Source organism: Podarcis gaigeae, assembly GCF_964106915.1.
Source record: "Podarcis gaigeae genome assembly, chromosome: 16".
NCBI lineage: Eukaryota > Metazoa > Chordata > Lepidosauria > Squamata > Lacertidae > Podarcis > Podarcis gaigeae.
In genome coordinates this window covers 38382924-38397996 of record NC_139693.1, presented here as the reverse complement: position 1 = coordinate 38397996, position 15073 = coordinate 38382924, and the positions used below count along the sequence as shown (strand labels likewise).

General features: G+C 43.4%; 1 protein-coding gene across 2 annotated transcripts in view; it reads right to left on the bottom strand.

The window, feature by feature from the left end:
* SBNO1 (strawberry notch homolog 1) overlaps positions 1–12376 on the bottom strand; it is a 39098-nt gene extending 26722 nt beyond the window's left edge. Inside the window, exons 1-6 of one of the 2 annotated variants that reach the window (XM_083716887.1) lie at positions 10002–12376; positions 7233–9907; positions 5776–5880; positions 4322–4631; positions 2662–2762; positions 951–1047 (exon numbers count right to left, since the gene is read on the bottom strand). In XM_083716887.1, the coding sequence (XP_083573013.1) occupies positions 951–1047; positions 2662–2762; positions 4322–4631; positions 5776–5880; positions 7233–7358 (739 nt within the window). In that variant the 5' untranslated portion in view covers positions 7359–9907; positions 10002–12376. The remainder of the gene's footprint in view (positions 1–950; positions 1048–2661; positions 2763–4321; positions 4632–5775; positions 5881–7232; positions 9908–10001) is intronic. The other variant, XM_083716886.1, reaches the window with a different exon arrangement.
* Between the last annotated feature and the right edge of the window lie 2697 nt (positions 12377–15073).

Sequence of the window (15073 nt, the reverse complement as noted above, 5' to 3'; positions counted from 1 at the left end):
TCAGCAAGATAAAAATTTTAGTGACTCTAATTCAAACATTTGCTCTTTATAAAACTAAAGCTAAGAACTGCTCTAAATACAAGGCTCTTAATCTACAAAGCCAGCAGGAATTCTGAGGGTTTATTAAGTAAAGGGCAGAAACTAGAGTTCTATCTCAGTGTGACTCATGATTTATATACAGCCTTGTTTGCAAGATTTACATGTGATGGTACAGGCCTAGTCCCATCTCCTGAAGAAATGCAAGAGACTAAAGATGCTCCACAAAAAAATTAGATGCATGCAAAGCAACCACACTGCCTTAGACCACATGATAAAGCCACCTTGCTGAAGCTAATGAGGTTTGAGTTGGGAGAATGCCTGGATGGGAGATCCCATGCATGTCACCTTCAGCTCCATGATGGAAGATGCAGGACATAAATGTACTCAACACATGAAACAAACATCTGCTGATTGCTTACTCAAGCAAGAGGCAAAAATGCCCTGAAGAAATAATCCATTGAAGTGATATCCTAAAAGGAGCCTTGGATAAACACAAAGGCAATTCTGCCTATGCAAGGAATTCCCTCTCCTAAATTCCTGCATTTCCCCTTGGGCAGCACGTACTTCCATTTGTGTAACTATCCAGTATGTTTTATTACATCCTTCTAGCCCCTGCAACACTAGATCGAAAAACATCTAGAGATCTGCGGAGAGTGAAGAAGGCAGATGTTCACAGTGACATCTTTTATGGATGGTTCCCCCCCCCCTTATGATTTTATTGTCTAAATTATGCCAATGAAGGCTGAATGAATCTAGAGATCTGTTGAAACCCAGTCTTCAAATGAACAGAGGTAGGAGACATACACATAAACACTACAATTATCTACTTACAAGAAAGATATTGGTATACCTATATATAGTAGTTTAATATTTTTTAACAGTTGAATAACCTATGCAGTTGAATAACATACATTTTATGGGCATGTACTCTGCATACGTCTCTGCATGACCCATTTCTTCCTCATCTTCTTCTTCAGGCTCTTCTTCCTCTTTTGCTACTGGAACTTTCTGCAGCAAAGATGAATATTTGTTAAATTGTGATACAGAAACAGCAACGCTAAAGACTAATCAGGAAGATGGAGCCAAAAGACTCTGCTACACCAAGAGAGAAGAATGCTTATCTTTTAAAAGTGCTATGCCAGACTTCCAGTGTGCTGCAGGCTATGGTGGACGATGGGGTTCGCTCATCCTGAGCAACCCGATTGCTGCGAGGAGGCGGGAAGGGAGCACTAGCAATGCACCTTCTCTAAAAAACCCAAAAGGAAAATTCGGGTTCTGAAGGCTCCAGTGGTGTCAGGAACGCCCTCTAGTAGCCCCCCAAAGCTCTGGAGGGAGCCATGGGAGCTCTGACATTGAGCACAGACACACGGCGTGATCAAGACCTCACAATAAAATGCTTCATGAAAGCATTTTGCCATTAAAGCAGCGACTTCTCTAAAAAGTAAAAGGAATCCAGGCCAGATTTAATAAGAATACCGTATTTTTCACCCTATAGGACGCACCGTCCCATAAGGCGCACCTAGTTTTTTGGGGGGGAAATAAAGGGGGGGAATTATTTTTTCCCCAGGCGCGGGGCTTCCCCCGACCCCAGCCCCCAGAACACGCAACTCTCCGCAAGCGAAGTCTTGCCCAGCCTTCGGCATGCGGGCAACTCTCTGCAAGCTGCAGGAGCCCAGCGCAGGGCTCCCACGGCTTGTGGAGATCTGCGCGAAGCCTGCATTCGCCCCATAGGACGCACACACATTTCCCCTTCATTTTTGGAGGAGAAAAAGTGCGTCCTATGGGGCGAAAAATACGGTATATCAATTGGATCCACACCCGAGAGGGAAAGAGGAGGGGCCCCCTGCAAGGAGCTACTGATCTGCATGGAATAAAATCTGCAGGGACTAAGAGAAGAATAAATAAAATACCCGCTAATGATTTTTCTTTTTAAGCATTCCAGTGGATGAATCGAATTAACATTGTAATTTGAGCTAATACTGGAAGCATAAATTTAAGGCTTTAAAGATCTTTTCCGGCAAACTTGCCAAACATTGGAAAGTTAAGAGAAGAAAGTGGGACATGAACTTTGTGGATTATCAATCTTAATACTCTAAAGAAACATCTTTAATTCATTTGCTTCTTTTTATGAACTAAATGAGAGACAGACACTGTATGTATGCATTTAAAATTTAAATATTAAATTGGGATTGGCTTGGAAATATTTTTAGAGCATGCTATAAATGGATGGTTAAATATATTTATTATTGTTATTGTTGTTTCCATTATCATCACCATCATCATCATCATTATAAGGGTCCAACAGAAACCAGAAACAATTTGGAGGTGGGGTATTTATTTTTTAAAAATAAACCTAAATCTTTACAGCTGTAGGCACCTGTGAATATAGCTGGGTAGGAAATTCCCAAGTCACAGTACCACAAAAGAAAGGCTTTCTCTAATCTCTGGATAAGCAGAGCAAGACCTCAGTAGATCTTAAGGAGTAGACTTATTTGTTACAGGAGCAGGCACTCCTTCAGTAGCTTCTATATTTGGCTTCTGGGTGCAGGGAACTAAAATTTTCAGGAGCAGTGTTCCGTTAGAGAGCAATGTATACCTCGCTGCTGAGGAAGTTGCACCTACCATTGTAGGAGAAAAGCTTCTCATTTTCATGTCATTTATCCATATTCTTGCTACCTCTTTAGTAGATGCCTCCTTTTTTACAGTACCATTGCTTAGATCAGCTACAAAGAGAAAAATTCCAAGTTACTATATAACAAATTAAATTTTCTAGAATACAATCAAATCTTCTCTATAGTTGAATGCTGAGTCAGAGCATATAAATTTCTGCCAATCTTAAACAAACAAACAAACATTTCTCAACAGGTTCTGCCACAGCAACACTAAACAGGTTGCTGGCTGTTAGATCAGGGCTACTAGTGCAGGTGCCACCGTTAAATCAAACTTACATCTGGATCACCTTGAAGGGTGGGTTAAAGAGAGGAAGCCCAATTCCCAGTCTTAGCAGTGAAACCAAAGTTTATCTTACCTGATTTGGTGGCATTTACCACCATTGTAGAAACTACAATTATTTCTGGAAGAAAGTCAACATTTTGGGGTCTAAATAATTTTTAGATTATTTAGATGAACACATAATTTAGCAGTCTCTCTCTCTCTCTCTCCATCCAAATCAATAATATGGCAATAGTACTCATCACTTGATATGATTCTGGGATGTGTATATTATGTTCAAAGACTTGCAGAAATTATTTAATTTCCATGTGTCATATCCATGGCCCCTGGACAAAGTGTACTTAAAGAAAACAATTTCACCACATCTTTATGAATGAGAATGTAAGGCTAAAATGTAACTCTATTTTCACAGGAGATTTTTCACAACAGGTAACAATGTAAATGCTTTTTAATCAAGAAAACATTCATGTGCTTCTATGCCACCTAAGAAGAGTCTATTCATTCACAGAAATAACCCCCCCCCCCAGAGGAGCCTTGTATCTTTCTGCAAGGGTTTGCTTTCCATCACAGTCTGCATTTAGAGAAAATGAAACACAGCAAGTATGTTCTAAACAAGAGTCCCGTTTGTAAAGGTACTCAAATGTAAACTTCATGACACAGGTTAGCTTTTAATGCACACCATGCCCAGCAATTCACCTACATCGGCCTTCACTAACTTGGTGCCCTCCAGACATTTTGGCCTACAAGTTCTATCAGCAGTGCTGCCTGCTAAGTTCATCAGGTTGGCCGAGGTTGGCCTACTGTATTACATGCTACAAAGTTTACTATTTATTTAGAAGAGTCACATTAACATAGTTGGCCTGTCCAGTTTATGCTTGCACACCATTTTGTTGTATGATGCTGTAGCAAAAAAAATCAGTCTGAATACCAAATATCTAACATAGCCTTCTCCAATGTGGTACCCTCTGAATCAGGCTTCCTCAACCTCGGGCCTCCAGATGTTTTGAGACTACAATTTCCATCATCCCTGACCACTGGTCCTGCTAGCTAGGGATCATGGGAGATGTAGGCCAAAAACATCTGGAGGGCCGAGGTTGAGGAAGCCTGCTCTAAATGTTTTAAACTATGAACTATCATCCCCAGCCAATGTGGCCAATGATAAGAGAAGATGGTAGCTGTAGTCCAGAACTTGTGGAAAGCATCAAGCTGAGGAAAGGTGATCCAGCATAAAGACAAATGGCTAAAGAGTCTGCAATGAGCATGCTAGATTATTCTGTTCAAGTCCCCCCAAAACTAATACTCCATCCAGTCAGCTTCTTAAGCCACTTACTTGCAGCTGTCGCAACCGGCTGAGCAATGTTGGGAGGTGGCTTCAGCTTCATCAGCTCATTAAGACTATTGTTTTTTAGCAGATCTTTTAGCTGGATCTGGTCCTTGGGAGTTGTGGACGTCAGGGCATTCCGAACTGCTGGCGCTGCAACTGACGGCCTGGTAGTGGTGCTGGTCTGTATAATTTTTGCTACAGTGATCGTCTGCCTGGTAGTGGTGACTGGGGTTGTTTTTGTCATTACTATGGTAGTTCCCAGAGTAGGAAGCTGGTTTATTTGATTCAACACAAAGGTTGTAGTTGATGGTGGTTGCTGCAGAAAGAACAGAAAGATCATGACCGTTTGCTGGAAAACCAAACTTAAAACTGTTATTTAGTCCTGGCCTGCAAGTGAAAGCAAAAATGTAAAACTGAATAGTTCCGGTTTCAATTTCAGACTCCACAGCAGTGTCTCATTTGCTTGCTTGAGCTGGGCAAGACAGAAGTGTTTGTATAAAGTCTTATCTTTTTTAGAAATTTGGTTATAATAAAAAGTAGTGCTTCCAATAATTAATATAATGAAAGCGATGAATGGAGGAAATGGGTAGATATATACTCTGCAGGCAGGAGTTGGCCAACAATGCAGCAAGAATGAAAAAAATAATAATGGCATGCAGAAACTGTGAGCAACTGTGAGTTGGTGGGGAGGGAATTAAGATGGGGTACTTATAAAGCTTTGTTTTTTGTTTTTAAAAATACATGCTAAGTTAACTTTGGGGCATCAGAAAAGTTCTCAACACAACTTACCCTATACAAGTTTCCTAACTTAGGTAAAAGTTAAGTAATTTTTAAAAGACATTTTCCTGGATTCCCGCCTCCATATTACTATTTAGTTTTTTTGTTGAGCTGTCATTTTAATAGTGGGTGGCATCCAATGTTTTTGTTCTGAGTGGATAAGGCTTTCATTCACGGATCAAGAACAGTGCATTATACAATGTTGATAGTATGGGCAGTTTGGGACCTGTTTAGTACAACAGGTCTTAAGAAGCACCATATACAATACTAAGGGTTCCAAAAATACTCAAGTAAACTGCCTCCCCAAGATAGATTTGGCCCTAACCATACAATATATACATGAATCAGCATGGTATGCAATAGTTTAACACCTTTCCCATAGAAAAAACTGTTTCTTCATAGCTCAAACCATTCTGTGAAACAAGGTATCTGCAGGAAATTTGTCCTTACTCATTTTTCTTTCTTCATGTAATCAATTCCATCAGAGGCAAATTTCCAACTCAAATACTTACAGTATTTTTCCGTGTATAAGACTAGGTTTTCCCCCTAAAAATAATGTCAAAAGTTTGGGGGCATCTTATACACAGATACATCTCCCCCCATTTTCTTAAATCGGAGTCCCCCAAAACAGGGGGCACCTTATAGGTTGAAAAATACGGTAATTAAGGCTTTACGTCTCTTACCCTGATGTTCAGTACAGCTGGAGAAGATGCAGTCTGTGGTTCTGTTTTAACAGCAAGTGATGCTTCAGTCTCCATGCCCAGTTCTAAGGCACTAACTGGGGCTGACTAAAGAAAGACAGAGAGAACATATATTGGACACAACATTCAATTAAGACAAGCATCTCACTTGCTATGCCTTTTTATTTATCTATTTAATACAGTCTACAGTCAAGAGGAAGCCAAAGGCAGTTGGTCTCTCAACCAGCAATGAAATTGCTCTGCAACCTGAGTGAATGGGTTAGTACCAAATGACAGTTGGAGAGCTTTTATTCTTAGATATATCCCAAAGAAGATACTGTATGCGCAGACATGCAATATGTGCTCACAACACGTATGCAGATATTCCACACAAGATACTCCTGCATATACTTCTGAAAAATGAAAAACACTGACAACTGTGACCTCACAACACTTATTTTTATATAGTGATTGTACGAGTCCTCTTCAGACATTTGCGACGGAGTTTCTATATGGAGTGACAGTGGTGCCCTTCACTCTCACTCTGCATTCTCCATGCAAGCGCAGTGCTGTAGCTCAGTGTTTCTCAACCTTTTTCCGACCATGGCTCACTTCTGATCTTGTTTCCTTCCTGTGGCCCTTCTGTCCTACCGGACAGCTTGGTGCAAACAGTAGTGGAGTGCGGAAGTGGGAAGGAGAAGGGGCAGCAATGCTGCCATAGAGTACGTGTGGCGATTCATCCACTAGGAAGCATGGTCACTTCTCTGTTCATGCTACTTGTTTTCTATTTTCTTCTGTTTGTGTCACGGTCCCCCATTTACCTGTGGCCTCCTTGAAATAACCTGGGGGGGCCCAGGGGGCCATATGGCCACCAGTTGAGAAACAATGCTATAGCGTACACCATTAGCCTACACACATCTCCTCCTCAGTATCAAGAGGAGGGCAGCACAGGGCATAGTAGCAAGAGTGGGAAAGCAGTCTCTCTCCATATGACTTCAATGGCATGAATCGAAATGCTTAAATGAGGCTAGGTTATTGCAATTAATTTGAAAGACAAGACTGACCAGGTGATGGATCTAATATTATTAAATGCTTAAAATTTTGCAAGACGTAAGCAGCACCACAGGCAGAAATACAAAATGTTACAATGTCACAGGAGAAACTTTCCCAAACTTTCTACCACTAGGAGCAGCACATAACCCGAAAAGCTTATTTCCTAGATTTTATCACCCTATCTCTAGCCACAACACTAAAGCACCCAAACTGAAGTTAGGCACACTTATTCAACAGCCATGTTGCTTCATATCCAATCTATCACTTTGTTTTAGTGTAGAATAGGTAACTTTTTAAATATCATTATTTTCCCTTTTCAATCACCCAGTATCAGCATTGTACTTGAAAAGAAAAGGCAGCTCAAACGTTATTACAGTAACAAATTTAAGTGTTTTTGGTTTATCAACCTGCTGAACAGCTGGAGCTGGGGTTGCAAGACCCATATCTGTAGACTCAATATCAAACAGGTCATTTGGGCTGATTCCACTCTCACTCAAAGCAGCAAGCAACAGATCTTGTCCTGGTTCCACCATCTCTGAAACAAAGCAAATTTACAATTAGGTGGTTTAAGTGGCAAGAACTCAAGAAGACAATCCTCCTGCACACTTTCCACAAGCACAGCTACAGCACCTATGAAGTTACAAATACTTATAAAATTATTCATAAAGCATTTAAGTCTTCACGGAATTAGGTGAAGAACTGTTCCTGTTAGGTAAAGACTATTAGGTTATGTCACACTTCTACTGTTCCAAAGAACCACCATAATGTCACTGGGATTTGCTTCTAATAAACATGTTTAAAATCAGGGCATTGGAAGATTTGGTCAGAGCAGTGGAACTTAAATTACAAATAACTATGTTTACAGCAACTATGCTGTTAGAATATAGAGGGATTCTGACAACAGTTCATAGTTAAGAGGACTGCACACCTTGTTTCGCCAAGCCAGGGATGGGCAACTGTTTTGACAAGTGCACCTAAAGTCTGAGGTATTAGGTCAGAGATAGGGAACCCTTAGCCCTCCATATGTTGCTTAACTACAACTCTTATCAGCCCTAGTAAGAATGGCCAATGGCCAGGGATCTTGTCTTCTGCGCATGATAGTAGGCAGGAGTGCAGGCGTGACTATGCCACACATAAGCTAGTGGGTTCTTCTACTCTCTTCCAGGAGTGCCCGTGTCACATAAGAAAGGGGTATCACATGTTGGCCACAGCCACCTGGATAAGTTGGCCAAATTATAAAGTATCACCCCTAATACTTTTATATTTTCTGCTTTGCGTCCTTAATATGGACATTATCACTTGGTTCTACTTTTCTGTAAAGTCTGCTCAGCATGTATGGTTGCTATACTCTGACCATATCCAATACTGTTAACTTTAAACGCAGAGCCACAATTTCTATTTCTTTTACTACAACTGTTTGCATTAGACTAACCCTTCCCATAACAAGTAAGGTGATACCATTAGTTTCCAGTAATGAAGAGCAGAGAGTGAACTACCAAAAAGCAATACTAAAACACATTTACTATTAAGGTTATTCTCCCTTGAGTTTTGAATGAACTGAATTGGTCTCTGAAGTTCTGTGCAGCTTCATCAAGAGCTCTACTAAGTTTTGACAATTTCTCTCTCTATATATATATGAAGCCTTCCACCTGAATCATTTTCAAGGTGGATTATAGTGGTTCTAATAAAGTACAACACTTTGCCCTCCAACTGATGGATGGGGCCTTTGAAAACAGTTTGGAAGCTTCAGTTACTGCAGCCTCACAGGTTTAGGATGAACAGAAGAGAACACCAATTCTGTTCACATTAAATTGGTTGCCTGTATGCTTCTGAGCCCAATGTTATTGGGAAAGGCATTCCAGAAATGAACATACCTGGACCCTTAGATCATTATGTGAGGCCCTTCTCCAGGTCCCTCCTCTGAGGGAGGCTTGGAAGGTGGTGGTGGCAAAGGGAGGCGGCCTTTTCAATAGTGGTTCCACATCTGTGGAATGCTCTCTTTAGGAGGCCTGCTTGGCACCTTCACTGAAATCTTTTCAGCCCCAGTCTAAGAGATAATTTACCCAGGCCTTTGATACATTCAGTTGAGTTTGGTTTACAACCAAAGCTTCCTGTAGCTGTTACTGGGGGTGGGGTTTTTATATGTTGCATGAAACATTTCCCCCTTGCCTACAGTACAATGTATTGTGTATATGTTTTTAAATGTAAGTCACTTGCAGACATTTTAGGTAACCAATGATAAATACATTTAATAAATAATAATATGAAACTAGGTCACGGATAAAATATATTCATTATTAAAAGAGAATCTCAAGAAAGCCTGTGAAAATTACTACCGTCATTTATCAGGATTTTAAGTTGAATACAACAGCTTTCAAAAAGTACCATTTATTTCAAGCAGAAAGTTTTCTGTCTTTGGAGCAAGAAAATATACTCATGTTCACAAAACAGATCCAGGTAGGTTGTTTTCCCCTATCAAACTCTGAGAATTATGTTCACAAAGTTAAACCAGCAGGGTTAATGGTCAGGGATGGTATGGGTTGCAATTCAGCAACTTCTGGAAGGCCACAGGTTCCCTGGCGCTGGGTTAAACAGACTTTGGATCTATTTCACAAATTAATGTTTTCCAAACAATGTTGATTCCACAGGAATGCCGCAAAAAAGTTCCTATGTGGATCACCAGATCTTAGCCTTCCACAGAAACCACATGTGCAGGACATAAACCTCCAGGTTAGGTTAGCTCCACCTGTGTAATTGTTATACACATGGTATTGATTGATCAACTAGAATACCCCTCTTAGTAGCAGACTTTTACATTTCACTGAAAGATGAAAGTCTGCTTGCTGAGATAAGGAAAGGGAACTAGAAACATCCAGGAATGAAAATGATTTCTGCTTAGTCAGGCAGGCAGAACAAACTACAGCTGTCCTCAAGTTTTAAATGCAGCCAATTCTCTTTAGAACTTACACACCTCAACAGGGTAGCTCAAGGCATCCTTTGACAAAGGGCTATAAGCTGAAGATTGTAACTTCTTTCACAAACAAAAGAAACAAAAATCCCAGCTCACTGAAAAAGGCTCCATCTGCAAGCATGCTATTGCCACTGGCAAACTGCAGTGGAGTTTGTTCTGACCTCTCATCAGTTGAAAGAGCCTGTGAAAGAGTATGTTTATATACATTATAGAGCAAGCCAGAACAGCCAGCTGCTATTTCAAAACCATGCTTCTTTACTATCTCTAATCTTGATGTATCCACTGCTATTAACATTTAGATTTAAGCAATGTGTGTGGAAGAACCTTGGTTTAGAAATGATTAGATTTTTTAATGGACCATATACAATTACAGTGCTATACATATAGGGGATTGATTACCTGTTACACACTCAGTCCTCACCATCTTTCTTCTCTGCCCAGCCTGTGTGGAAGCAGGGGGTGCTAGATGATTAGTTCAATTAAGGTGGAAACAAGACCCTGCCCTAACGAAGACACTAGGCCAGTGGTAGCCCATGTGCTGTCCTCCATATTTCACTAGACTACAATACGCATCAGTACAAGCTGGCATAGCCAATGATGAAGCATGATAGGAACTGCAGTCCAACAGTAACTCGAGGGCACCAAGCTAAGCCGCAAAGGGAGCTGCAAGGCTTTTCCAACAGCCTGGTATCCTGGCATAAACCACAAAGAAAGTAGAAAAACCCATTCCTAACGGGGAAGGAGGGAGAAGACCCCTTGCACCATAGAGAAATTGAAAGGAAAACCCGTAAGATATTTTTTTTTGGGGGGGGGGGGTTGAGTGTGCGAAAGAGACGACACACCAGCTCAGTTACTTTCTTCACAGGGGTGGTTTTAAAGCAAATTCCTCCTCTCTCATGTCTGTTACATGGGGCCAGCTATGCTTGTTCTCAACCTGAAGGGTTGGGAAAAGAAAGAGCCCGCTCCCCGCAATGCAACAGAAGAACTTCAGGGCTCTACGCTGTGTTGTTGTTATTAAGCCCGTCTGGGGTGCGCTGAGGGGAGGGAAGAGGCGGCAGAAAACGTTCCCCTGTGCAGGACTGAGGGAGGGGACGCGAGAGCAACACCTGAGAGAAGGTGCGTGTGGGGAAGGAGCGCGGGGGGGGGGCGCTTCTTCCTTCAATACAGCAAAGCTACGAGAGACAGAGAGAGAGAGAGAAGGCGGGGCGGCAGCGGAGGGGCCCCCCACCGACGACGGATGAAAACCAAAACACCCCAGAAGGGTCGGGGCAGGAGGGACTCACTCTGGCCGGGATTCCTTCCGCCGAGCTGCTCTCCCTCCTCGACGCCTCAGCCGCTTTCTAACTCGCCGCCGCCATCTTTGCGCGCCCGCCTGCCCTCCCCTCGCGCAGAGAGGGCAGGGGGAGGGAGGGGCGGCGCGGCGGCGCGCGACGAGGGGAAGGCTCGCGGCGGCGGGTGACGCTGCGCCACGTGACCTCAGCAGGACGGCTCGGCTGCTGGAGTTGCTGCTGCCGCCGCGGCCGCCGCCTTCTTCTGCCCGGAGACGCGCGACGCCACTGCGCAACCACGTGACCATCGCCCGGACTCCTCTGCCCCGCCCGTCTCCCTTGCCCCTCGCGCCCAGGGAAAGGCCAGTGCGCACGCGTGCTCCTTGCTCTCCTCGGCGTCGTCACCACAAGCTCCTTCGCCGCCTTCCCTCGCATCACGTGGCGGGCTGCCCGGACGATCCTTCGCCGCGTCCCTTGGTCACGTGGCCCGACGTTTCCTCACGCTCTTCCCTCACTTCAGAGGAATGCGAAGGGGAGGGGGAGGCTTCTAAAATGCGAACCCCCTCCGTGAATCCCGATGCCGGCTCGTAGTTCGCTGGAGTAACCCGCAAGCTGCTGCCTCAGGCTCGAGGGCCGGACTAGGCCCGGTTTTTTTCCCCGTTGGGAGGGGCAAAAAGGAGGAGGTCGAGGAGACGACCGTTGGGAGTCACGTGGTGCTGCTTCCCAAGATGGCGGCGTCGTGCGTGCTCACGCAAGAGTAAGAGGTCACACGTCTGGCCCCATCGCGAGAGTTTGTTGCTCGTGTGGTCTGACGGGAGAGAGTCGTGCCTCCCGAGCGAGCCATGAGGAGGAGGTCCGGGGGCGCGGAGAAGGCACTGCGCAGGCGCGTCTCTCTTTTGCATGGGAAGTATCCGCAGCAACGCGTGTCGCGTTTGGCCCCATTCCCTAAATGTAGCTGCACGTCCTCGTCGTAAAAACTGAAGCCCAGTTGCTCTGCCTCTCCACCTCTCAAAGTCGAATTCCATTTCAGAGAAAATGCACACGCTATTTCTTATTACCACTACTGTATTTAGAATAGAAATACAAAAATACATAACAAAAAACAGTGACTCCACCCACGTACAAAACCATTTAAAAGGCTGTCCGTAGATGGGTCTAAGGCCGTTGGTGTAGAGGAATGTTTTTGTCTGGCACCTATTTACAGAGCATCTTACTGTTACCACATATACTGTGACTTACACTATGAACGCAGGTGTTGCACTGTGCAAAACTCCCCAGTAAAGCTGTGTAGGTCATGGGGAAAGCTGTGTAAAAAAATTTCTAGTGTTTTTATTTATAAACTTTTGTCTGATTCTGTTGGAGTCTCATCATCGCACAAGGGGCAGAAACAGAGCAGATGCCATCAAATGGGACTTTGGTCACATCCGTAGCACAATGGCTTCTTCCAAAGAATCCCGGGAGATGCAGTTTCCTCAGAGTTTCAATTTCCACCACCCTTAACAAACTACAGTTCCCAGGAACCTTGGGGGAAAGCCATGTGTTTTAAATGCACTGACTGCTATGGAAAAAAAGGTTAAGACTGGATCTGGAAGTCCTTTTCCATTTCTGAAATAAATCTTCCTGTTGCCAGTTCACATTGTTTTCACTTTCTATGGTGTAGAGCATTCTTCAATATTTTAGGCATCTTTTTATTCACTCACAGTGTGATAGGAATTTTATGGTCTTAGATATATGATAATGTTCATAAGTTTACCAACCAAGCACATACATAGATCAGCACAGGAAGGCCAACCTGGAACCATTTTGATTCCTAAACTGAGCAAATGTTTTTTCTGCAAGGTCAAACTGGAAAAGCCTCCCCATTGTCTTTTCCTTCACAAATCCTGTCTTAAGGGTATGTCTGTGTTTGAATAGGGTGTGAGCCTGTGACCTGGCCCAGGAACTAAGTATTTATCACTACAAAAGAACGGCCAGGCTCCCCAGGCAATCCAATTAAGTAACCTGCCAGATAGGAGATAACAGGAGAAAACCAATATTCAAAATTCTGTTTTAGACCGCCTTATCTGTGATGTAGGTGTGATGTATCTGAGGGGTGGTCTTAGATTACACCCCTTCTGTGATGTATGTATGATGTTTCTGGGGGTGGTCCTGATCTACAGGATGGGAATTTCAAAAGTATAAGGCCTTGCATACCATTTTTCTGGGTCCCTCCTCTCTCCTGCAGGTGAGGGGAGCACCCTGTTGCAATAAAGATCAAGCTTAATAGCTACTTTGCTTCTTTGGCCTCTGTTATTCTCTCCTACCAATAGGGAACCTATGTAAGGAGTCTATATGGGCTCTTGGATACCCCATAAGGGAAAAGGGCAATTTTTGTTTACAACACGGGAGACTCTGTCTTTATGATTCTCCTGAGACAGACGGATACCAACAACAACAACATACATACATATACTTACATACACACACATATACATAGCTGTCAACTTTCAGATTTGAAAATAAGGGATCAGCAGCCTCACCTGTCCTGGGGACAGTCTACGAGATATCTAACAATCCGGAATAGCAGTGGGAAACGGCGCTGGAATAAGGGAATTTCCCGCAAAAAAAGGGGATGTTGACAGCTATGCATATACATATGTTGGGAGAAGCAATATATATATAAATGTATTGCTTCTCTCAGCCTTGGATTCAAGTAGAACTCAAACATGACTCTCACCACTATTTTTCTTGAAAATTTGGTGCTGGAACTCACCATTAAGGCCTCCCTCAGCCTCTTAGAATGGCAATGGTCCCTACCTGAGAGGTGCTGGAACTGAATTCATGCGAGTTCCAGCTGCAAGAAAAAGCCCTGGCTCTCACACTCTGGCTTCTGCCTGCTCCTAGCCCAGCTCTTTCTCACACAGGACTCTGGTTTTGTCTTTCTTACAGGAGCCAGGTGAGGGAGCACCCCCACCCATTTGTCCTTTGACAGAAAGCCACTTACATACTTAGATGATAACTATGACCTTTTCCAGGGGACGCAGGTGGCGCTGTGGGTTAAAGCCTCAGCGCCTAGGACTTGCCGATTGAAAGGTCGGCGGTTCGGCGCCTGCCAACCTAGCAGTTCGAAAGCACCTCCGGGTGCAAGTAGATAAATAGGGACCGCTTACCAGCGGGAAGGTAAACGGCGTTTCCGTGTGCAGCTCTGGCTCGCCAGATGCAGCTTTGTCACGCTGGCCACCCAAGTGTCTCCAGACAGCGCTGGCCCCTGGCCTCTTAAGTGAGATGGGCGCACAACCCCAGAGTCTGTCAAGACTGGCCCGTACGGGCAGGGGTACCTTTACCTTTACCTTTACCTTTATGACCTTTTCCTGGCTAATTCAACAATGGAATCTTCCAATGGATTTTAACCCTTGCTGGATTCAGGAATTAGAAGGGATGCAGGCATCATAACAGCCTAACCTCCACTCCAGTTTACACCATTATGTTACAGGATACACATTTGAGGTGTTTTGTGTTTATTTAAATATTAGTTGAATTGTTTTAACAGATTCTAACTTGTATTTTATGTTGAGACACTTTGAGACTTTTTATATAAAAAGCAACTATTAAATAATAAATAATAGCTATTAAAGAATAATCTCACTTGTGAAGAATACTCACAACTTCAGCAGCGCCATAGTTGCATGTCTCCTCAGAAGTAAAACTCATTGGTGGTTTAGTAGTTATGCACTGCATATTGGGAGAAGGCAGTGGGGTCTGCATTGTGTTTTACTCGAGCTCCAAGATTCACCAACAGGAGTCAGGCGAAAGAGACATTCACTTAGGGCTCACCCATACTGCTGATTAATGTGGGTAGAAAGCTCCCTGTACCTCCATTGATTCTTTCCTGTCTATAAGATGTTGTCCCATAGACAAGTCCTATATCACTGCTTTCCCACACTTTCCTCTCCCTCAATCCAGACTTTCTCTTGCCATCTGCTTTATGGAGTATCCCTGATGCAGTATGAGAAAATATAGATTGTGGGAG